The sequence below is a fragment of the Mobula hypostoma genome, chromosome 13 (assembly GCF_963921235.1).
Source record: "Mobula hypostoma chromosome 13, sMobHyp1.1, whole genome shotgun sequence".
Classification (NCBI taxonomy): Eukaryota; Metazoa; Chordata; class Chondrichthyes; order Myliobatiformes; family Myliobatidae; genus Mobula; species Mobula hypostoma.
In genome coordinates this window covers 73,976,439-74,002,376 of record NC_086109.1, presented here as the reverse complement: position 1 = coordinate 74,002,376, position 25,938 = coordinate 73,976,439, and the positions used below count along the sequence as shown (strand labels likewise).

General features: G+C 36.5%; 1 protein-coding gene across 3 annotated transcripts in view; it reads left to right on the top strand.

Annotated features, from left to right (window-relative positions):
• The window catches only part of cops2 (COP9 signalosome subunit 2), a 41,320-nt gene extending 16,429 nt beyond the window's left edge, over nucleotides 1–24,891 (top strand). The window contains exons 3-14 of one of the 3 annotated variants that reach the window (XM_063065945.1): nucleotides 2,215–2,292; nucleotides 3,105–3,230; nucleotides 8,911–8,997; nucleotides 10,074–10,163; nucleotides 10,265–10,342; nucleotides 14,181–14,355; nucleotides 16,658–16,836; nucleotides 16,920–16,972; nucleotides 17,967–18,064; nucleotides 19,171–19,253; nucleotides 19,910–19,968; nucleotides 20,267–24,891. In XM_063065945.1, the coding sequence (XP_062922015.1) occupies nucleotides 2,215–2,292; nucleotides 3,105–3,230; nucleotides 8,911–8,997; nucleotides 10,074–10,163; nucleotides 10,265–10,342; nucleotides 14,181–14,355; nucleotides 16,658–16,836; nucleotides 16,920–16,972; nucleotides 17,967–18,064; nucleotides 19,171–19,253; nucleotides 19,910–19,968; nucleotides 20,267–20,411 (1,251 nt within the window). In that variant the 3' untranslated portion in view covers nucleotides 20,412–24,891. Of the gene's footprint in view, nucleotides 1–2,214; nucleotides 2,293–3,104; nucleotides 3,231–8,907; nucleotides 8,998–10,073; nucleotides 10,164–10,264; nucleotides 10,343–14,180; nucleotides 14,356–16,657; nucleotides 16,837–16,919; nucleotides 16,973–17,966; nucleotides 18,065–19,170; nucleotides 19,254–19,909; nucleotides 19,969–20,266 lie in introns of all 3 variants that reach the window. The other 2 variants (XM_063065944.1, XM_063065946.1) reach the window with 2 other exon arrangements.
• The last annotated feature ends 1,047 nt before the right edge of the window (nucleotides 24,892–25,938 follow it).

The window sequence follows — 25,938 nt, the reverse complement described above, 5'->3', positions numbered from 1 at the left end:
AAAGACACTGGCGGGAAAGACGGCAGAGCAGCAGTGGCTAGAGTTATGCGAGAAATGAGGAATGTGCAAGACGGGTATATTCCAAAAAAGAAGAAATTTTCGAGTGGGGAAAAAAGGATGCAACCGTGGTTGACAAGAGAAGTCAAAGCCAAAGTTAAAGCTAAGGAGAGGGCATACAAGGAAGCAAAAATTAGTGGGAAGACAGAGGATTGGGAAGTCTTTAAAACCTTACAAAAGGAAACCAAGAAGGTCATTAGGAGAGAAAAGATTAACTATGAAAGGAAACTAGCAAATAATATCAAAGAGGATACTAAAAGCTTTTTCAAGTATATAAAGAGTAAAAGACAGGTGAGAGTAGATATAGGACCGATAGAAAATGATACTGGAGAAATTGTAATGGGAGATGAGGAGATGGCAGAGGAACTGAACAAGTATTTTGCATCAGTCTTCACTGAGGAAGACAGCAGGATACCGGACACTCAAGGGTGGCAGGGAAGAGAAGTGTGCGCAGTCACAATTACGACAGAGAAAGTACTCAGGAAGCTGAATAGACTAAAGGTCGATAAATCTCCTGGACCAGATGGAATGCACCCTCGTGTTCTGAAGGAAGTAGCTGTGGAGATTGCGGAGGCATTAGCGATGATCTTTCAAAAGTTAATAGATTCTGGCATGGTTCCGGAAGACTGGAAGATTGCAAATGTCACTCTGCTATTTAAGAAGGGGGCAAGGAAGCAAAAAGGAAATTATAGACCTGTTAGCTTGACGTCGGTGGTTGGGAAGTTGTTGGAGTCGATTGTCAAGGATGAGGTTACAGAGTACCTGGAGGCATATGACAAGATAGGCAGAACTCAGCATGGATTCCTTAAAGGAAAATCCTGCCTGACAAACCTATTATAATTTTTTGAGGAAATTACCAGTAGGCTAGACAAGGGAGATGCAGTGGATGTTGTATATTTGGATTTTCAGAAGGCCTTTGACAAGGTGCCACACATAAGGCTGCTTAACAAGATAAGAGCCCATGGAATTACAGGAAAGTTACATACATGGATAGAGCGTTGGCTGATTGGCAGGAAACAGAGAGTGGGAATAAAGGGATCCTATTCTGGTTGGCTGCTGGTTACCAGTGGTGTTCCACAGGGATCAGTGTTGGGGCCGCTTCTTTTTACATTGTACATCAACGATTTGGATTATGGAATAGATGGCTTTGTGGCTAAGTTTGCTGACGATACAAAGATAGGTGGAGGGGCCGGTAGTGCTGAGGAAATGGAGAGTCTGCAGAGAGACCTGGATAGATTGGAAGCATGGGCAGAGAAGTGGCAAATGAAGTACAATGTTGGAAAGTGTATGGTTATGCACTTTGGCAGAAAAAATAAACGGGCAGACTATTATTTAAATGGGGAAAGAATCCAAAGTTCTGAGATGCAACGGGACTTGGGAGTCCTCGTACAGGATTCCCTTGAAGTTAACCTCCAGGTTGAGTCGGTAGTAATGAAGGCGAATGCAATGTTGGCATTCATTTCTAGAGGAATAGAGTATAGGAGCAGGGATGTGATGTTGAGGCTCTATAAGGCGCTGGTGAGACCTCACTTGGAGTACTGTGGGCAGTTTTGGTCTCCTTATTTAAGAAAGGATGTGCTGACGTTGGAGAGGGTACAGAGAAGATTCACTAGAATGATTCCGGGAATGAGAGGGTTAACATATGAGGAACGTTTGTCCGCTCTTGGACTGTATTCCTTGGAGTTTAGAAGAATGAGGGGAGACCTCATAGAAACATTTCGAATGTTAAAAGGCATGAACAGAGCGGATATGGCAAAGTTGTTTCCCATGATGGGGGGAGTCTAATACGAGAGGGCATGACTTCAGGATTGAAGGGCGCCCTTTCAGAACAGAAATGCGAAAAAAATTTTTTAGTCAGAGGGTGGTGAATCTATGGAATTTGTTGCTACGGGCAGCAGTGGAGGCCAAGTCATTGGGTGTATTTAAGGCAGAGATTGATAGCTATCTGAGTAGCCAGGGCATCGAAGGTTATGGTGAGAAGGCGGGGCAGTGGGACTAAATAGGATAAAATGGATCAGCTCATGATAAAATGGCAGAGCAGACTCGATGGGCCGAATGGCCGACTTCTGCTCCTTTGTCTTATGGTCTTATGGTCTTAATAATACACTGTGGCTCCCATGTGACATAATTAGGTAAACATTTTTTTGTTCTGTGCAGGTATTGGAACTGGAAGGTGAAAAGGGTGAATGGGGATTCAAAGCACTCAAGCAGATGATTAAAATCAACTTTAAGCTGGTAAGAAAATGCATGAAGTAGTATTTTACACAATCTTAAAAGAAATTCACTAATCATATTGTAACTGCATTTTTGAATTTTAAAGGGAAAAAAGTAATGAAAATTGCACTTGCTAAATTATTATTTTGTCAAAACTCAGGGTGATAATCGACCATAAACTCAGTTGGGTCACCCATACAAATACTGTAATAGAAGAGCATTTCAAGGTTGATTATTCTGCAATGAGTGATTCATTTCCTAAAACTTCAAACCATTCAACCCTGAGTTACACATCTCAAGAAACTTTAACCCCTCCTGATTGGCACCCAATCCATCCCCCTAATCATTCAGTCCTTCTCCATTGGCGCACAGTGGCTGCAATGTGTAATACTTCAGTAGCACTTCCCAAATGTGCAGCCTCCTCCATGACGAAGAAGAATGGCAGCAGGTCCAGGTGAGCACCAGCACTTGCAAATATCTTCACGTTACACACTGTTCTGGCTTGGAAGTACATCCTTTTTTATCATGGCTCTAAATCCCAGACTTTTCTACAGCATTATGGAAATGTCTTCAACAGACAGACTACAATGGTTCAAAAAGTCAGGTCATTGCCACCTTTGAGGATAATTAGGATGGGTATAAAATGCTGGCCTAATCTCAAAAACAGCCCCATATCAAAAATAAATGACAAACTACTTTCAACATTTTGATATTAATTTAGTTACTTTGACTACATGTTTCTTTGTGTACATTCAGCTTTAATTCTAAATATTTAATTGTAAATACAGTCAATTAAAGACACAAATGGAAGATAATTGAGACTTATCCCACAGGGTAACTATCCAGAAATGATGAACAGATATAAGCAGCTGCTAACATACATCCGGAGTGCAGTTACAAGAAATTATTCAGAAAAATCAATCAACTCCATCCTTGATTATATATCTACTTCTAAGCAGGTATGTATTTAAAATTCATCTATAAAAACTTTGTTATTAACATCAGTGTTTCCTTTATTGTTTCATAATAGGGTGGTGTTCCAATGAAATCCATATAGATATCCTGATAAATAATGCTTTAACCTGGAAATGCAGCCTTCTAATCAGTTGAGTGTTAGTTGGGAACTACCAGCACGGAAATGGTGACTGGAGTATAACAAGTCATCATAAACTTATGTGCATCTCCCAAGCTGTGGAATCTGTTATCTTCCACAAACCTGTGAAATAAATGAGAGAAATTTGATTGCCTGGAGAAAGATATAATTGATTTAAATTATTTTTAAATGCATTTATTCTGTGTTTTTTACTTTTTTAAACTATTCTAACAGATTCTGAGTGATCTTGAATGTTTGTGAATGTTAATTGGGCTCTTTGGCTGTCAAAGCTGTTTAGTGCTAGTCACCTGCCCTGGACTATGGGGACGTGTTGGGAGCCACCTTCCCAGCAGGAGATTGCCCATGAGCTTACTGCAAGAAATGACATGAATCAGTGTGCAAGCAATAATTAGCAGTGGAGGAACACTATCGATAGTTAATTAAATACGCACCTGTAACAAAATTATGGCGATAAAATTGTTGTAATTACTACGCTGCTTTTAAACTCAAACCCAAGTACAAGCAACAAATAAAAGTGTAAACCTTTGTAAATACTATATTTTTACCATGGGTCTGTACGGCTGGCAGTCAAGTGATCGGTAATTTTAAAGCTAGGCCATGACAAGCAGAGAAAAGTCCATAATTTTACCTTCGTTTAGACAAGTCAAACCTTTGGGACTCCCTGTATATGATTTACTTATTTCTGTATGAACTGCTAAATAAAGAAATTAAACCTTGTGTTCATTACCTTGCAATGAAAAACTGTTTTGCAATGAAAATTTATCCAGTGACACTTCACAAAAGCATAGTCTGGTTTTAAAAACATCAGCCTCGTGCTGTCAAGGATTAATAGAAGTGAATAGCAAATGGGTATTGGGTTAGAAGGGATGAATAAAATGGTATGAAGTCAGTGTCTACATAGTTGAACATACAGACACCAGTTGAATACAAATGAGCTGAAGCTAAACCTATAAATAGTGGGTTGAAAGGAGTCGCAAGTTGACAAGGGGAAAGTGTTTGAGAATGCAGAGTTCCTGAGGAGAGATGAGGTCATGTGCAATTTAGAAATGGAGATGATTTTACGTTAGAGGCTTCGGAAAATGATGCAGATCAGGGCGTGAAGCTGATGAATGAGTGACATTGGTGCCAAATGGGATAGGAGATAAAATTTTACATATGGTTGGTAGATTAGCTTGGTGAATACTTGAATGAGGATTATAGTAGTGAGTAAGCCAATGCAGAGATAGAGATAGCTATACATGATTGTTCTAATGAAGAAAAAAATCAGGTTCAGGTTTGTAAAGGGCATTAAGGTTGTGAGTGCAGTCCAGCTTGAGATTGTGTTTACAGAAAGTGGATGGGATCTGTGTTGACGATTTGGAATTTGATGCAACTGTTGAAATTGGTAGTTTTTGGACAATGATCAGTATTTACTTTGAGAGTTTTATGTCGTCTCAGGCTAAGAATGCAATCAAGTGATTGAATTGTACCTTGCAGTTTAATTGCTGCAAGATCTAATAAGTTAATGCACAAAGAAAGTTGTTTGTTTTTGTTGTTTGGTGTAAGTTTTTTCCACATTTGACACAAGTAACTTAGTATTTTTCTAAGTCAGATTTATGAATCAGAAAACTGGGTTTAATTATTGAATAAAAATTACACCTATCCCTTGTATGTCTGAGTCAGGTAATTTTTTTTCACAGTTTTTGTTCAACTACCAGTAAATCATACATACATTTAAAGGTTATCTCTAAACTAATATAACAGTGAGGAGGTATTCCGTGTCCACATATGTAAAGTAGCTATTCTGATCATTCGGATTTTCCCCTGTTTAATTAGAACTTTATCTTCATGTATTTAACAGGTTTAACACTCACTTCAGGTTGCTTGAATATGGTCAGAGAGTTTAAGACAATTTTATGTATTTATTTAGAGATGCAGCACAGACCATGCCCTTCTGGACCAACAAGCCGCACTGCCAGCAGCTAACTTATTTTTTAACCATAGCCTAATCACAGGACAATTTATAATGACCAGTTAATCTACTAACCATCTTTGGAATCTGGAGGAAACTGGAGCACCCAGAGGAAACCTCTACATTCATGGGAGAACATACAAACTCCTTACAGATGGCTTCAGAATTGAACTCCGAACTCCGACACCCTGAGCTGTAATTGAATCGCACTAATTGCTATCGTTAGATAATTTGCTGTTGCAAGTATGGCATTGGGGCAGTTGGTCAGTTTATAATTTTATGATTTATGTACAGAAGGGTTATGGTCAGCTGTACTGCATTCCAGTGTTGAATAATTAACTGGCATTTAACCTATTAGCTGTTGGAAAGAGCAGCTCCTTCGATGAAATTCTGGAGGACAGTGATATTAAGAGAGTTGTAAATGAGATAGACTCATTGAAGATTGACATGATGGGCTAAATAGCCTCTTGTTCTCAATGCCAGGCAAAAAAGAGCTACTTAATATAATTACACTTTCTAGCCATCAGTCCATAGCCCTGTACGACAGTGTATCATATAATGAAGACGTGCATTTGATTTCCACAAATGTTTAATGCAGAATGACAGCATTATTTATCGAAACTAATCAAATACTAATGTCCATGTATGTACATATTTTTTGTTAAGCCCTTTGTTTAACTAACTCAATTCATGTCCTCTTGTTTTTTCTAATCTTCTACATGATGTTAATTATAAAGGCAAATATGAGAATTTAGAATTAATTGAGCATTTCAGTTTGCCACTTTAATGCCAACTTTTCTGTAATATGACTTCCAGAACTCAGTAATAAATATTCCAGAGCTTCAAAGACATCTTCTTTCTCTAATGCTTTTTACTTGAAGGTTTTGAAAAAAAAACAAAATTTTGTTTTAAGAGGTTCATTTCTGTGATCCTCCAGATACATGTTCAAATTTGCAATCCTTTGTTTCTGATGAATAGAAAAACATAATGTATCTAAAGAAAAGATACTTTTTAGTAGCTTACCGCCAATGCCATATTTTTAAAATATAGTCACTGATACAATATAGGATGTTGGGGAACAAATTTTCTTTAGCATGGTTGCGCAAACATCATTTATATATCTGGAGGATAAATATTTGCAGAACATCATAAGACCTCTTGTATACTTCACATGGTTCTCTGTGATCATTTACTTCCATGGATGGTGGTCAGGATTTTTTTTTAAACATCTCTTCCTGAAAACATGACTTCCCACAATACTCACCCAAAATGTCCTGGTGGAGTAGCAGTTCAAGTCCCAGGGAGGTTATAAAATGCATTATATCTGCATATGGTGAGAATTGTATGACTGATTCTTGAAAGGAAGAACTCAGATCTTTGAAGCAAGCACCCTCCCACCCCCAAACATTAATTTCCAAGAAGTACCTGGTTATTGCTTCTCTTAGTGTTAATATTAAACAAAGTGTAGAAGTTGTGATCAGAGTTAGAACATAGAAATCTACAGCACATTACAGGCCCTTTGGCCCAGAATGTTGTGCCGACCATGTAACCTACTCTAGAAACTGCCTAGAATTGCCCTAGCGCAATGCCCCTTATTTTTTTAAGCTCCCTGTACCTATCTAAGAGGCTCTTAAAAGACCCTGTTGTGTCCACTTCCAGCACTGCTGCTGGCGTGCATTCCATGCACCCACCACTCTCTGTGTGGAAAAACTTACCCCTGACATCACCTCGGTACCTATTTCCAAGCACCTTAAAACTATGCCCCCTTGTGTTAGCCACTTCAGCCCTGGGAAAAGGCCTCTGGCTATCCACACGATCAGTGCCCCTCATCATCTTATACACCTCTATCAGGTCTCCTCTCATCCTCCAACTTCATGCTCACATTTCCATTATTGCATCTGATTGGTCCTATTCTCACACAGCTCATCCTCTTCCTCTTCACATACTTGTAGAATGCCTTGGGGTTTTCCTTAATCCTGCTCAGCATGGCATCTTCTGGCTCTTCTAATTCCATTCTTAAGCTTCTTCCTAGCAACTTTGTAATTTTCTAGAGCTCTAACATTACCTAGTTTCTTGAACCTTTCGTAAGCTCTTCTTTTCTTCTTAACTAGATTTTCTACATCCTTTGTACACCATGGTTCTTTAACCCTACCATTCTTTCCTTGCCTCAATGGAACATACCTATGCAGAACTCCATGCAAATGTTCCCTGAACATTTGCCACATTTGTTGTGCATTTCCCTGAGAACATCTGCTTCCAAGTTCCTGCCTAATAGCATCATATTTCCCCCTACCCCAATTAAATGTTTTCCTAATTTGCTCCTGTCCCTCTCCAGCACTATGGTGAAGGAGATAGAGTTGTGGTCAGCACCTCCAGAATGCCACTGACACCTAACCAGGTTCATTTCCCAAAACCAGATCAAGTACAGCCTCTTCTCTGGTTGGCTTACCTACATATTGTGTTAGGAAACCTTCCTAAACACACCTAACAAACTCCACCCCATCTAAACCCCTTGTGCTAAGGAGATGCCAGTCAGTATTATGGAAGGTAAAATCTCCCATCACAACAATTTAATATGTTAGATTAGCAATTTAATATGAATTTGATGTGTTTTTTGACATTTGTTCAAATTATTGTAAAATCACAATCTACATGCCACCATCAATATTCCGTAGCTGTAAATATAAAAAACATTCCCAAATAATTTTGCATCACTGCACTTCCTGAAAATAATTTTAACATGAATTGTTTTAACCATGAATTACAAAGGACAGTATTTTGAGTTTTCACGTATTTCTGGATGTCTCTGTGTAAGTGTGTGTGCATTATAGAGCATGGTTTACCTTTGAAAACTTGCTCTTGTGGACCTTTTCATTGACCACCTGGAAATCAAACGAAATTAGCTTCCAATCCAAAATGTTCCGTGGTATACCATTAATTGTATTTGTACACACTTTTGAATTCCTGCAAACCCTTCTCCCCCCCCCCCGCCCCCACTGCAATCAGTCCTGCTTAATACTTCTATTACTTGTCAGCATAAAACACTGGTTTCATGAGAAGTTTGTTACTAGAGCCAGGCTAGGTGAGCTGGAACAGAATTTTAATTCTTTGCCTTATTTGTTTGACATATGCCCACGAAAGCATAAACATAGACCACCATTCCAATCTCTTTTTGCCTTTATCCCCCAGAAACTGCAAGTTTTCTAATTTGCTGTTATAAGGACTTTGGCAAGTTGGAAGCATTCATATGTGTCCCTAGGCAAGAATAGGAGGAAGAATGATGAAAGGGAAGAAGTCTAGAAATCTTTAATATACTTTTCCAGTCTTCTTATTTCTCTTTCAACTTTTTTTTAAACCTGCTTTTACATTTTATTTTAATTTTTATTTTTGTTCTTATGCTTATTTAAGTATGTCTTCCCCCAACCTTTTCTTTTTGCAACATTACCTTTTCTTCCTATTTTAACATCTTTCTGTCCTTTTCATATTTTTATTTCTATCTCCTCCTTCCCCTTTCCTTTGTTTTCCCCCTTACCTGCCCTCTCTGGAACGTGTTGAAACTACCATGATCAAGCAGCAGAAGTCGATGAAGAGGCAGGTTAGCAGCGGGGAAATCGCAGAAACGGACCTGAAAGCTTGCTTTGGCGGGGAAGCTGAATCTAAGGTCAGAAAAAGATTTGCATAATGTCAGGAGGCAAAGGTGTGGATAAAACTTTAACATTAGTGTTTGATTTTACCGGTGCAGATGGGGATGCAGTTAATTCCATCAGAGTTCGATCTTGTATCAATCATCTAATTGACAGTATGTACAGGTTTAGACGTCTGGAAATTGTGGAAAAGGAAAGGGCAGGATTGTAAGCACATTTAAACTTTCCACTGTTTCCAGATAATCTATGTCATTCATAATTTTCAAGGTTTATGTTGTTGGGTATGTCTCGTAATGAATCAAGACTTCTGGTCCCACTATGATCTGCTTACAGAAATGGTGAGATTGGCCTATGTGTGAATTAACTTCAATTGTAAGTTTCATGGCGGTATCACGAGGGCTGATTGATGGAAGGAGGTTAAATTATCATTCTGCAGACCTTTATTTATGCTTTTGTGTCCCATTGTATTTTTATAGTGCAGTTTATTTTGAAGTAAATGCTGAATCTCTAAAAAAACTGCCTTTGGCTCAGTGTCAGATTAGTCAGACTTAAACTGAATATGCTATAATAATCTTTACATTCCTGAAAAGCTGTCTGTTAATTTTTAAAATAAAAGAAGTAAGTAAATTGTTATTAAATGAAAACAAACTAAATGTAGTGTTCTTTCAACCCGCATCACCAAAATTGGAGGAAGTGCTTTGATTGTGAAGAATGAGCTATCAGAAATCATAGAATATGAGACTGAATTTTCAAAACTTTGGAGTGCCAGTGAATGACACATAATAGATATAAAAACAAAATGTGGTCAAAGTAATAGATGCGCTTTGATGGCGGGGAGAGTAACAAATTGATGATGGCTGCAACAGCTATTGAATTGGGTTGAGAAAGAAATGGCCTTTTCTTTTTTTTTTATTACTTTTAATTTAATAATGACCAGTTTTACAGACCCATTGTAAACATTTCATTCATTCTTAAGGTCACATAAAGTTTGTGATCCAAATCTGATCACTTTTAATTAATATTTTAAAGTGGGTAATGATCCTACAAAAAGATATATGGGGGGAATGCAACTCTATGCACGTTTATTTTTCAGATGGACTTATTGCAAGAGTTTTATGAAACTACCCTTGAAGCTTTAAAAGACGCAAAAAATGACCGATTATGGTTTAAGACGAACACAAAGGTATTCCTGTTAAATATCCATTTATTACATTGAATTCTCATTAGTTTACTGTCCGGGACTGAGCAAGTATTTTGAATGATGCATGATATCTTTGTTTTCAGCTTGGCAAGTTATATTTGGAAAGAGAAGAGTTTGGAAAGTTACAGAAAATATTACGTCAGCTCCACCAGTCATGCCAGGTATTCTGATTTTCTGGAAAAGTATTGTTAACAGATTAAAATTAGGACATTGTCCAGTATCGGTAAATAAGATATGGATTAAATTGCAAGAATTTTGTGGGAATAAGTTGTTGATAAGCCACATGTATAAAGCAAGTTATCCTCCGGTATAACTGATGATCAGGCATCACACATACATCACAATCAGGCATCTGCAGGGCTGGCAGATTTCACTCACATTTTTCCAAACCATTTTTGTTCTTGTTACTTATTCATGTTATGAATTTTCGAGTGAACAAAATAAGTTTAGGGAGAGTGAGAATCTGAGACTTGTGCAGTTTAAAGGGAGTGCAGCAGATAGAACTTGGTGAGCCAAATCTAGCCATGTTCTTGACCCTAGCTCCAGCCGTATATCTGGCCCACACTCCCAATGTACACAGCCAATTTTCTAAGTATTTAAGTCCACAGATTGTAAATAAATAGTAACCATTAGCATTCGGGTTTCCAAATAATCGTACCATGATAGTTTATAAATGCCTATTCATATTTAAACTGAATCCTTGCTTAAGGCATAAACTGAGAATTATTGATACCACAAGTAATACCATTCTAGCAACCAAACTTAATTTGCTAACTCTACCATTTGGTATTATTAATAGTTTGTGCATTAAGTTTATCTGTTCATAATTAGGTTCATTATCATGGATATATGTCATTTTTTAAATTTGCAGCAGCAGTGCAGTGCAAGACATAATAATTGGCAGAAGTTACAAAAATAATTAAATAGTGCTAGAGGAATAATGAGATAGTGTTCATGGACCGTTCCGAAGCAGCTGTTCCTAAAATGTTCAGTGTGGGTACTCAGGCTCTTTACCTCCTCCCCAGGTAGTAATAAGAAGAGGACCTGTCTGCGATGGTGGTGGTCCTCAACAATAGATGCTGCCTCTTGAAGATGGTGCTCCAAAGTGTCATAAAAGTTAGTGACAGATTGAACAACAGATTGGCTATTAAAGAGGGGAGGAATCTTCTTCAGATAACACCAGTGATCATAATTACAAGTTACTCAGTTGTAAAATCACTTACAATTTGCATTACAAATACGTAGTGCCTTATATTTACTGCAATCTATAAGGTGCACAATATTTTTAATTTAATGTTATAATGTATTTGGTTAGTAAATATTTTGTCAATAGCCAAAACATTGTTTCAACTGCAGTAAGCTTGAAACTACAGTCCAAATCTTGCACTGATAGATTTTAGGTAAAAGTTTGCAATATAGAAGGGGCCTCAACACTATCATGCTTCTGTATATCGGTTGAAACAGCTGTATAACTATGCCTGACACAGATTATTACTTAGTTAATTTAGCAAATGGTATCACACGTGATAACATTAAAAACAGTTTTGCATTGCTAATGGCTTCATACACCTTTATACACCTTGAGACGTATACTGGGAATTAAATTGCTAACATTGAACTCCCAAGTCCTAGCAATATAGTCTCTTGCAACAAAATCCAAGGACCTAAGCCACTCACCTTTTTATTTCTCCTACAGACCTAACCTCTCCTGCAAACAATTTTTAAAAAATCACCAGCAACACACACAAAAGTTGCTGGTGAACGCAGCAGGCCAGGCAGCATCTCTAGGAAGAGGTACAGTCGACGTTTCGGGCCGAGACCCTTCCTCAGGACTAACTGAAAGAAGAGCTAGTAAGAGATTTGAAAGTGGGAGGGGGAGGGGGAGATCCGAAATGACAGGAGAAGACAGGAGGGGGAAGGATGGAGCCAGGAGCTGGACAGTTGATTGGCAAAAGGGATATGAGAGGATCATGGGACAGGAGGCCTAGGGAGAAAGAACAGGGGGAGGGGGGAAGCCCAGAGGATGGGCAAGGGGTATAGTGAGAGGGACAGAGGGAGAAAAAGGAGAGAGAGAAAAAAGAATGTGTGTGTGTATATAAATAAATAATGGTTGGGGTGTGAGGGGGAGGCGGGGCATTAGCGGAAGTTTTAGAAGTCAATGTTCATGCCATCAGGTTGGAGGCTACCCAGACGGAATATAAGGTGTTGTTCCTCCGACCTGAGTGTGGCTTCATCTTTACAGTAGAGGAGACCATGGATAGACATATCAGAATGGGAATGGGACGGGGAATTAAAATGTGTGGCCACTGGGAGATCCTGCTTTCTCTGGCGGACAGAAATCACAACATCTCTCTCAATAATAATGTAAACTCGCTACCTAGATAACATTTGGAGTATTCAATATCTGGATTATTATGTTTCCACAAAATATTATTTTCCCACCCATATGATTCCTGCTTTCCTTAATATTTAATTGTCATTATTTCATCCTTTACCCTTCAAGGCCATAATTTATAAGTGTTGCACTTTTTAAATGACCTTTCATAAATCAACATGTAGTACTAAATCAGACCCTTTGGTCGATCAAGTCCTGCCAAACATCAAACACCCATTTACACTGATCTTACACCAAACCTATTTTACTTTCTCCATGTATCTATCAAATCCCTCTCACCTATACTCTCAAGGTAACAAATGGCCTATTAAACCCCATATCACACATCTCTAGGAAGTGGGAGGAAACCAGAGCATTTGGAGGAAGCATCACTCTGATATTGTATAAAACTAGAAAAAGCAACTGATGTCAAGGTCTAACTTGGGTTGCTGGAATTGAGGCAGCGGTTCTGCTAATTGCACCAGCCCTGTTGTTCTTAATTTGCTAAACGTTTCAAGAAAAGATGAATTAGTAAAAAATGAAAATGAACACAATACATTATTGTACTTTTGCACACAAATTGCAAAACGTTTTCAAATATCATGTGTTTAGGAAGGCAAATGGCTTATTACAAGGTGAGTATGGTATTGTATTGTTACAATTGTACAGACCATTAGTAGGCCCAAAATTCATAAGGCCTAGAGAACGGTGAACGATTTTACTTTCTACTTTTACAAACGGACTTAGGAGGATATAAGGCAATGGAGGATATTCAAAAATATCACTAGGCTAACTTTGGGTATGAGGAGTCCTATCTAATTAGATCATCATCATTATATGCCTCGTTGTATCGATGTGGATGAATCATTAGTGTTATCCGTGATCACTACTGTTCTTGGAAAATTTTTCGACAGAAGTGGGTTGCTTCTTCTGGGCTGTGTCTTTACAAGAAGGGTGACCGCAGCCATTATCAATACTCTTCAGAGGTTATCTGCCTGGCATCAGTGGTCGTATAACCAGGACTTGTGAGCAGCTGGTTCATATCATATGACCATCCACCACCTGCTCCCATAGCTTCATGAGACCCTGATCTGGGAGCTAAGCAGGTGCTACACCTTGCCAAAGGGTGTCCTGCAGGCTAGCAGAGGGAAGGAGCACTTTACACCTCTTTTGGTAGAGACGTATCTCCACCCTGCCACACAATCTAATTAGATATACATTTACAATAAATATCTAATTAGATATATATTCTAAGAGAAGTTATATCCATATTCTTTGGAATTTAAGAGAATGAAGGTGATCTTACTGAAATATTTGAAGAAGGGATATGACAAGATAGATGTTGAGATGTTTTTACTGATGGAAGAATCAAACAAGAGAACACTTATAGGAGATGGTCATTTAACACTGAGATACATCATAATTTCTTCTCTCCAAGAGTGGCGAATCTGGAATTCTCTACTACCCTGGAGAGTTGTGGAAGCTCAGTTAATCAAGAGGAGTAAAGACTTTTTGAAAGATCTACTATGATCACATTGAATGGTGGGCACATGTGAGAGTCCAAGTAAACTATTCCTGTTCCCTTTATATCCTTGTGTTCCAAAATTGCTTTTCTTGTTTTGTAGACTGATGATGGTGAGGATGATTTGAAGAAAGGGACACAACTTTTAGAAATTTATGCTCTGGAGATCCAAATGTATACTGCACAAAAGAATAATAAGAAATTAAAAGCACTATATGAGCAGTCCTTGCACATCAAATCTGCCATTCCTCATCCACTTATCATGGGTGTCATCAGAGGTGAGTATTCAAATAACAGAATATTTGAGAATTATTATTTTGTTTTGATGGTGAGTAAACCAAAACTAATTTCATGGACACGCACACAAAGGCTTTTTGTACAAGTTGCAAAAACAAGAACTGGTAATGTTCAATTAAATAGTGCTTATGCTAATATTTCTATCTTTAAGGTGATTTATATACTTCGTGAAGATGTACCATGGTTAGATAATGTCATTTTATTATGACCAGAATATTGCAACATCACTTCCAATGTTTAGTTGCTCAAATAGAAGTATGTTTAAACTGATCTATCTTTTTCTTTGCTGTAAAAATCAGAAAATGATGATGCCTAAAGTTAATTACTGAAAGACATTTCCTCATTTTCAATGAAATTCCCTGCTCCAGGCCAATTTGCTTATATCAGTTTGAAAATCAAGTACCTGAACATGAATGTTTGTTTATTTTGTGAAAAAAAGTTTACTCTGTTGCACTTTTGTTTTTTAATGCTAATTAATAGGGTTGTTTCCTAAAAATGTGTCATTCTAATGAAAGGCTAGTTAATCCCTGGTATCTGAAAACAGGATTCTATTGCTTAGTTCTTAATCTGGCCTGACCCCCTTAAGACTAATGTTCAGGTGTTTCCTGTCGGCTGTCTTTGCTGGACTGAGGTCAAGAAGGGTGGATTCATAGTTTTGAATGAGAAATTGTCAATGAACGACATTCCCTTTCTTTGTATTGTCAGCATCTGGTCTATGATCTTTAAATATAACTAGATTTTTTTTCTTTGAAAAATAGATTGGCATTTGGGACCTCAATTGCATAGGCAATATGCTGCTAGAGCTTACACAGATGCATTTTAAAGCTGGTGTGTAGCAGTGATCAGGGTTCACTGAAATTCTTTTCAATTGCATTGCTGGCTATGTAATTTTCACATTTGATGAAAAGCAGAAGGCAAAACTTTGGTAGTCTTCATTACTCCACACTGATTAAAGCGTCTAGCAAGATTAAAAGCACCGAGGACGAGAATGGAAAATGAATATCGCTATTTGCCTGCATTTCATCAGTCTCCCTCTCTTCTCACTATTACTGTTGGGCAGGCAGTGCAGGAGTCTTGGGTCCCATGCTGCCAAGTTCAGGAGCAGTTGTTGCCCTGCAGCTATTGGGCTCCTGGACAGGCTTTGCTCACCTTGTGCTGAACGGGCTTCACAGCTGTGGATTCACTTTTGGGGACTCTGCAGTTCATGTTCCATATGTTCCTACTTTTTTTTTTACTATTTGTCCTCTTTTGAAAATTGGATATGTGGCAGTCTTATTTTGTGTGTGTTTTTTAGTGAACTCTGTTGTGTTTCTTTGTTTTGTGAGTGCCTGCAAGAAGATTAATCTCAAGCTTGTATGTGGTATACATGCTTTGATAATAAATTAGAACTTTGAACTAGAAACAGTAAATCTTCGGCCCATGATGTCTGCATCAAAAAGAATGTCAAATTAAAGATTTAACCAGACTCTTTAAATCTGTTTTCTGATTATTCACTTTTCTACTATTAGAAGCAACATCTCTTTAATTATCTTGTCCCAGCCTGTCTATTAAATTTCCAAATCTTTTGTTTTGAAAGAGGGCATCGGCAGATTAATTGAAATGTATTGTTACTGCAAATTTTCTATACCTGTCTCCCTTTTCTAAGCTAAACCCAATACTTGTTACATGCTAAACCCAATGTTTAGCAAAAACTCCTTGGGTTTTAGTATTTCATATGATTTGATTTGGAAACTGCCTCTAAGATTTCTGCACATGTACGTCCAAGTTTCTCTTTCTGGACCCATTTTAGAAATTTTAAAAAATAGTTTATATTGTAGCTCTTTATTCTACTTGTACTTAGAATGCAAGATAAAATTTAATTCTGTCATGGAAGTCATATTTCTGTCCTCATAGGTTACTACTTACGCAGATTTAAATTTTGCAGTCCAGATATCTGTGTTATTAATCAAAAATAGCAGTGGTCCTAGCACCCATCTCTGAAGAATATCTCTGCCTAGCTTCCAGTTGCAAAAAAAATGACCACTTACACCAAGCTGGTGGTAGACTGGTTAAAGGAATGTATTTTGGGAACCAGCTTTAGGTGTAGAACTGTAGCATCTGCTTAAAAGTCCTAACTGCCTATCTACAGCAGTAAATACTGGAAAACTAGAAATTTATTTATAACTTTTAAAATGGAAATAGATTAATATTTTACAATCAGTTTTATGTAGAACTGAAGTTCAAACCCCATGACAAGAAGCAAATATACATCTGTTGTTTCAAAATGTCTCTAATTTATTGCAGAATGTGGAGGTAAGATGCATTTAAGAGAAGGAGAGTTTGAAAAGGCCCACACTGACTTCTTCGAAGCATTCAAGAATTATGATGAATCAGGAAGCCCCAGGCGTACCACTTGCCTAAAATATTTGGTTTTGGCTAACATGCTGATGAAGTCAGGAATTAATCCCTTTGATTCTCAGGAGGTAAAATAATAAATTGAATTCATCATGTCTTGAATATTGGTCTAGCATTTTATTGCAGTACTTATTTATTGTATCTTTTTCAGGCCAAACCCTACAAAAATGATCCAGAGATTCTTGCAATGACAAATTTAGTAAGGTAAGAGAAATGATGCGTGAGTATTCTATGCAATTTGCAAACTAAAAACAATGAATTTAGTTGCAAGATGCAAAGTTTAGTGTGTTTTTTTCCCCTAGTTTTGAGTAATATTTTCAATTCCACAGGTAGTATTCTTATTTTGCTTGCTGTTGTATTGAAATGGAAAAGAATATTACTGTCTAAGTTTGCAACTGAAGGTTTTATTGGAAGAAGTGGGCGAAAAAAAAATCACAATACTTGACCAGTTAGATCCCAAAGCACAGTTAATCAACCCATATATCTGAACAGTTTTGTGTAACATAGCCCAAGGATGGATAGTTATCTGTGTATTGGTTTGCCCATCCCTGTTTTATTTCTCTCCATTAAAGGAGAAATCTAATACATGTGGTTTAGATAATATTGGGAAATAGTTTGGAAAATAGCAGCACATGACCAAGTGCCCTCTGTTACTATATATGTTTCAGTATTGTACTGTGCTGAACCAGTTTGCCATTTTGCTTCTCTCTCTAAAGCTCTTATTATTTTGATTTACCAGATATTCTCCCATTATCTCAGTAGGTGAATGAACATGAAATACCAAGAGAGGGTGGATTGACCCAAAGTGTGTATAAACACACCTTAATTATCCAATCTGATTGGCTTAATTAAAGTCCACTGTAACAAAAAAAGACAATGTAATGGCTGTTTTACAGAAACTTTAAAATTGTTATAATAAAGATACTTATGTTTTTTTTCCTTCATTCTGCTAAATAACTTGCATAAGTGAAGGTGGTCTGAGTTCAGCTCAGACTAGTTTCAGTTTTGGTTGCAATATAAGGCAGACTGATTCCAAATGCAAACAGCCTACGTAGTTTAATTAAGCAAATTGATGTTTAACCTGTTCACTATAACAGAATCATGGATTACTTTTAATAACATTTATTTTGGAAAAATGGCCTTATTCAGCCGACATATATTGGAAGAGAATTGAAGTTGAACCATATTTTTTCCTCAGTGCCTATCAAAATAATGACATCACTGAATTTGAGAAGATTCTGAAAACCAATCACAGTAACATCATGGATGACCCCTTTATAAGAGAACACATAGAAGGTATAGCTCGCATATTTGCAACTTCGTATGCACGCATTTTCAAAACTCTATACTATGAATTGTTTGCTTTCATGTTACTTTTGGGAAGTGTTTTATACAGTTATAATTGCAGTGTCGCTATTTTCTATTATAACAAAGGATTTAACATACTAATGGTATTTCTGAAAGCAGTTAAAATCCTTCAGTGTACCACAATCTAATATGCTCTTTATATGGAAAAAAAAATTCATTGACAAGTAACAATATCACATGATGCTGAGATACATCCTAGGATGAACTCGAACACATCATCAGTGATGTACCTGGGGCCATTGGGTGTTTTGGGTCTTTCAACATCAGACACCCTCGCCCAGGCGACCCAGCCAGAGTTGATCAGGCCCCATCTTGTTCCAGCAAGAATTTGAGTAGTCAATATTGTGAATATGGGATGAGTGCCAGTGTCATGATCAACATCAATTCAGATGTCTGGCACAATTGGAAGCAACCAAAGCAGAGCCAGGTTCGGAGTTAGTTTGAGTAGTTATTTCACAAGACTCTTGCACATACAGTTGCTTGAATATGATTTCAGAAGAGGATTTAATAAGGCTGTTAGTTGTATAAAATATGCCTTACAAAATAATTCTGAATTACTGACAGGCATTGGTAGAGGAGATTATGACCAATTTATAGTAGGTATATTTCATATAGACAACTGAAGTGATGGCCACATTATTTTCCAAATTCCAACTGAAAAAAAGTATAATAAAAAAGCAGTTAATTATTATCTTGGGACGTTAGTTTGTAGCTCTACATCCAGTTTTTACTTCATATCCAAGTGATTCAAACTTAAAATCATGGTTTACACTGTCACAAAGAATTGCAAATAAACTGAAGCATCCTTTAAAAATGTTACTTCCTTAATTTTGGTGGAATTTCCACTCCACAGCAATATATACTCTGGCATGTTTAAACGGAGAAGAGGCAGAGTGAATGCACACTTTTGTTAATCTTAATGCTATTTAACATGACTCAAAAGCCAGTATCCTATACTCTGTTAGAAATGTGAGTGTGTCAGCTAAATATTATTTATCTGTATTTTTCCTGATGATGATTTTTCACCCTCACAGAACTATTGAGGAACATCAGAACCCAAGTCTTGATAAAATTAATAAAGCCTTACACTAGAATACATATACCATTTATTTCAAAGGTGAGTTCCTATTTTTAAGTTAATATTTTATCAGTTTTTTTCAATATTTGGGTAAAAAAATCTAAAAATACCCTCTAGTTATATTATCATTAACAATTTAAGTTTTGGCAGCCAGTTATTTAAATTTCAATACTGTCTATTTCCATACTGTTATTTAACCATCATTGTTGTAGTAATATATTTTAAATCAGTGCTAATAAAAATTCTGAAGTCCCTATACTTCAGTTGAAGAAGTGGCTTAGTTTTGTGACCTGAAGTGATGTTGATTAGACAGTGAACTGAGCCCTCAAGTGACAGAGATAACTGACCATAGGTAATGGTGTGTTTGGATTACCGCTTACTCTCTGGTTACCGGACAGCTTTAGGTGATGTTGTAAGTAGTTGCATTGTCTCTGAAATGGACTCCAGAAGCTTCTGACAGGATGAACTTTTTGTTAATTATGTTTCCAGTCATTTCACTCTTTATTGCCTCAATTGAGACTGTCTGTGTAATTTGCTTCCCTTGCATCATTACTGATTCAATTAATTCTGCAGAGCCTGTGTCTGTTCTACCCACTCAAGTGTGAAACAAATTTCGTTGAAATCAAATTTCATTTCATTGGCAATTTTTTAATGTGTAATTTACTCTCTTTTATCAATCCTGCTTTTTGCTTTAGGAGTTGAACATAGATGTAGCTGATGTAGAGAGCTTGTTGGTGCAGTGCATACTGGACAAGTAAGTACTCTTTCTGTCGTTAATCTATTTGTTTCAAATTTTTGAGTTAGTGAAACATTTTCAGAATCTGTCAGTTACAGCAAGGATATAATGTTTTGTTTCAAAATTGGTGAAGTATTTTTTTTCCCTACGTTAAACACAAGTGAAATGTAGCTAATTGAAAATGAATTGAGTGACCCATGGTTATGTAATTTATAATCATTATTCTAACACTGCATTTTTTTGTTCAACGGTAAATAAGACGATAATGGAAAGGTTCTTTCAATCTACTGAAATAAATGTTGTGCTTTACTTCTAGCACTATTCATGGGCGGATTGATCAAGTCAACCAACTTCTTGAATTAGATCATCAGAAGAGAGGTGGAGCCCGATATACTGCATTAGATAAATGGACCAATCAGCTTAATACACTCAACCAAGCAGTTGTCAGTAAATTGGCTTGATTCAATTTAAGCTTCTACAGTAATACAATATGGAAAAGATGCAGTGATGTAAACCTTAAAAACTGAGAATGGCTGAAGTGTTGCCGTTGGTTGGCCCTGAAAACTACCAGAGCAATGGCAGAAGTGCTTTTTGATGAACTGGTTCGTGTTTTGTTGCTGCATTTGTCCCAAGACCACAGCTTTAATCTGAAGAAAACCAAACTGCTGCAGGATTTATGGTGTATTGACATTGTGTCCTCCATCATAAGGGAATTGACCGTCAGAGAGCTGTTTGTGTCATAATTTAAAAACACAGACTCTTCACTTTGACATCTAAGTATTTTATCAGTTAAAAAAAAACTCACTGAAATGTTAAACAAAACTTGCAATAATTTGATATGCGTACTGGTTTTTGAAGATGCATTCTTTCATGTATGATTTGGCATGTTTGCGTCTTTCTGCAAAATGTCACGTCAACTTCCAAGTTATGTGGCCCATGAGTTTTCTGTACCTGCAGTGTAGTAAAAATTAAGACAGGAACCTTCTTCTGTGGCATACTGTCACATCAGGTTTAAAGCAGCAAAATAAAATACAGCTCGGAAATGGGAAATGCTGTAATTTTGGAGTGCTTCCATTTGTTTTTTTTTCCTCAACAATTCATATGAAAACCATGCACATATTCCATTTCTTTGGCCCCAGTAGATCCACATATATTGTGAAGTAGAGCATTTATTCAGACAAGGCAGGAATATGTTTCTCAACAAAAAAAACCTTAAATTTTTGTCCAGTTCCCAATTAGTATATGAGCTAATCAAAGTACTTATAACTGAAAGCACATCATTGAGTAGTTTATATTCTGACAATACATGTCTTGTGGGATTTGTGTGCATTCAACCTGTGCAAAGCTTTAATTGGCTGAAGCTGTTTGACTGCAATTATTCTTGAGGGTGCTGCCTGGATGAATAGTCAAAATACAGCACTTTGATTTTGGACATTAAGACTCGCTTTGTTTTTTTCTTAATATGTCTTTTACTGATAAATCAAAAAATAAACTAATTATCACAATCATTCAGTACTCAACATATTGTTACCCGAGTTGGGATGGACAAATCTTAAGTTCTTCTGTGTTCTGCCCATTTATTTCCTGGTTATTTGTCTTGGATGAAGAATAACCTTAATTTTATAATATTCACATTTGAGGCATTCATTTTTTATATTTTTTCTAAACATTTCATTATTTCCATTGCATGCTATAACCTATTTAAAATAAGGTGTCCTTTTCTGAGGCAAAGTTTTAACTTATCTTGAACTGTGCTAAGCATGATGTATGCTACTGTTAATTTTGGTTATGAAATTGGCATTCCTGTTCTAATTAATTTAACGGAAGATAAATGTACATGATTACAGATTCAGATAGTTTATATATGATGTGCTAAGTTGCAAATGAATTTATGATACATAATGTATTTCATAACATGCTTGAGAGAACTTTCTATAAAGACACCAGACTGTTGACCTGGAATGATCTGAGCTTCCCGGGTCTTGGAACACTACATTTATATTTTGTATTTAAAATCTTTAATTTATCGTTTACAACCAAAAGGAATATGCCCAAGCTGAAAGTTTTTTTCTAGTATTTTCAGCAACATTAAAATTTATAATTTTACATTGAATGTTTAGCTTTGCATTAATAGTTCTGCAGCTATTTTTTTTAATATATATGTATAGGTGTTGTGCTATGGGCTTGAGCATGAGGACTTTAATTTCCAAAGGATTGATTTCCATTTAAAAAAGAATGGATTTAATTTAATCAAAACCACACAAGTGGTTTTGGTATTGTTTGCCTTTTTACAAGTTTTGCTTCCTTTAAGTGGAAATTCCTATACAAAATGGAAACTTGGTAGAAGCAATGATTTTTAAAACTACAGCATCAGGTAACTTTTAAAGTAGAAGTGATAGACATGCAAATATGGAACTGACCAATCAACTGCATGTCTATTCCAGAAGAAAGACTGCAGTGATCAGTCCTGCCATCAGAGTCAGTTCTCTTACTTATCAAGAATACCTCAAGACTTGTGTAAAATAATCCTCCCCTGCAGTCAGACCGGAAGATATGATTAATCTAAAACTTGATATAATCCAGTCATGCTAGCACATAAATTATAACATTTGTCTAACAATAATTTCATTTTATTATTTACTGAAAAAAATGGGTTTGAGGTATATGACTAGAAAGTAGTGAAATCATAGATGCTTTAACTACAAGTTACCCCTTTATTTTTAGGATATGCTGTGCACATGGCATATACACTCAGTAGCCACTTTATTGGGTACACCGATCTGGTTGATATAAATATCAAATCAGCCAATTATGTGATAGAAACTCGATGCATAAAATAATGCAGACGTGATTCAGTTGTTTAGACTAAACATTAGAATGGGGAAGAAATATGATCTAAGTGACTTTGACCACGAAATGAGTGTTGGTGCCAGACAGGTATATCAGGAACAGCTGATCTGGGATTTTTCTCTCGAGTTTACACTCCAGTGAGCAGCAGTTCTGCGGGCAAAATCACTTTTTGTTAATGAGCGGTCAAGTTGAATAGCCAGATTGGTTCAAGCTGACGGAAAGGTGACAGTAACTCAGATGACCTCGTTTTACAACAGTGGTGTGCAGAAGAGCGTCTCTGAATGTACATGTCGAACCTTGAAGTAGATTGGCTACAGCAGCAGAAGGAGGTATCTAATAAAGTGGCTACTGAGTGGTTTGTAATTAAGTTATAGTACTGCAAAATGCTTCCTTTCTACAGTTGAAATACATGGTATTTCTGACATTTTTAATTATCATGTACACAAGCAAGATGAATTAATTGTGGTCCTGAGTTTGTAATAGTCTTGTGGACATGAACTTGTTCGATGTTTTTATTATTTATGATTAGATGTAACATCTGTCCCTTTATCAGTCAAATTCTTAAAATACTAAGGTAAAACATTCAGGTTTATCTACTGTACAATTGACAATACTAAAGAGCTCTTGATACTCAATTCAAAGAAGGCTGCACTATTTCAGACTACTGTAACTTGCTGTTTTTCTCTCACTATTTGCAATCATGTTTTTTTTCCATTGCATAGTTACTTCAAAATATTTTGTGTATCATTCAAAAGGTTTCATACATTGAATGAAACCTACTTACACCCATTGTTGATGTCATGTTAGCACTTAGCAATGAATGGACTTTAAAAGGCTATAAAGCCAGAAGATGGATCAAGAATTCTGGAAGTGAGAGAAAGGATCCAGTGTCTAGAGTTTAAAAAACGGGAAAATAATATTGCTTGAATATGGTACCAGAGCACTCTCTTCTGGCAAGGTAGTATATTGCATGAAGAAAACCAAATTATTCTCTTGTATCTACTGCACTATTTGTATTTTGCATTTTCCATGAAGGTGCATTAATGACTATCATTAATTTGCATTTAGGTTAGAGTAAAATTAAACTTTGTAAAGATTATAATTAAGACAAAAGACAAGTAGCATCAGTACTGTTTGCCAGAATAAGAAACGAGGTACCTAAACATCGAGCAGAAACTACTTCAAAAACCACTGTGATTCATTATAAATCATAAAGAGCAATATTAATCCTCTTAATCACATTGATCAAGACTTCAACTAATATCTGTGACTACAATTATCAGCAGTAAATGCTGGTTCTGTGTAGTAATAATCTATAAATTGTGTAAATTGTCTATATCCAACCTCGCATCAGATGACACTCTCCTCAGAAAAACTTGTCTGCATTTCACAATGGCAGTTTGAGTTGCTGACTGATCAATATTTGCAGCTCTGTTTCATTAAATGCCTGAACTTTGGCCCTAGTTGGATGCAGGAACCTATACCACATTTGTGCGGCTTTAACCAGAGATCTTGTTCATCAGTTTCTGATGGGCTGTGAACATAATTCAATTTTAAGAATACATTGCTCTATTGCAGATGATGACCATATAATTTGCACAGAAGGGTGTTTTCGACAAGTCAAGGGAATAACATAAGCAGAGGATTAGATGATATTTTAACTAAAGGAGAGGGTGATAAAGTTTGTGCAATAATGGCAAGAGCCACTGAATCAGTTGCATATAGAACACAGAAATAGACCTTTTCAACCACCCGTTTACATATTAATCCAATTTCTATTCTCTCTTCCTCCCCTCACCCACATATATATGCGCGCGCACACTCGTCAACCTGTCATTTGCTCACAAGGGCCAATTTATAGTGATTTAATGACCAGTGAAACCCCACAGGATCACAGGAAGAATGTACCAAAGTTCACACACAACTTCACCCAAGATCAAGATTAAACTTGGGTCTCTGGTGCTCTGAGGTTCAGCCTCATTCAAACTGCCATAATGATGATAGCACCTGCACTGGTCTGAAAGAAGACTGCTGAGAAAGATGCAGCAATGTGGTATCTGCTAGTTTTGGGGAACTTCTGGCACTGATTTTTCAAGCAGGCTGAGAAATCAGATTAAAGAATACTAAATGTTTTAGAACACTAATTTTTAGATCAGCTGCTGCATGAATGTTATTGGGTAAAGTACAAGACAATTTTGAGTAAAGAAAATACATTTTATTTTAAATTCCATGGAATTTTTAAAAAATGTAGGAATGACAAGGCACATATAAAATGGTTAAGGGTCATTTTGTTGAATTTTGAAAACTCAATGACAATATAATGTAAAATTTTCAGTGCGTTATGTTACAGCAGGATTAAGATAGTTCATAAATGACAGGGCTTTGATTTACAGTAAAGATTGCAAAGCAGATGTAAGAGTAGGCCATTACAGCACATCCAGCAATTACAGATTTCCTTCCTCCATTGCAATCATGAGTACTAATGGCACACAAATCCCACAGAAAGGTCAGAGACGTGCAATTTTGGTGGCAAGGTTATTATGTAAATATTAAACTGGTTTGTTAATTATTGATGCAGGCCATCTTGCCCGATTTTTACATTTTCTAATAGTATTCCATAATTGACTAGAATTCTAATTTCATCTGTTGCTTGAAATTTGTTAATTCTGTAATCAGCACTGCCTCTATATTCACTGGCAAGTCTGCATTCATTTATTCAATATTTCAGTGTCAATGTTTGCACAAAAGACATTCAATTCAATTAGTTGTCTTTATAATAGTTTCTAGTTTTTTACATTCATCACTTTCAAATGTTTTAGTACTTCAGTAATGCTGGACCAAAATAAAAATTAAGTTCAAAATGTGCTGCAAATTTTTTGATTTAACATGCTTAAATTGATTTGTATACATGTAATATAGCCATAATTTTGACAAGATCTCAAGTCTGGTTGAAAACTTCATTTTGTTTCAAGTCTTGATGATTTTCATGTCACCACATTGCTTGACCTTTTGAGCCAAGGTGCATTACAAATATTTTTAAAGTGATTGAATTCAGTTTAATTCCAAGGTTATATATCACTCAGTCAATTGTTTAATATGGGTTTTTATTCCAAAGCATTTAAGTTATTAATACAGCAA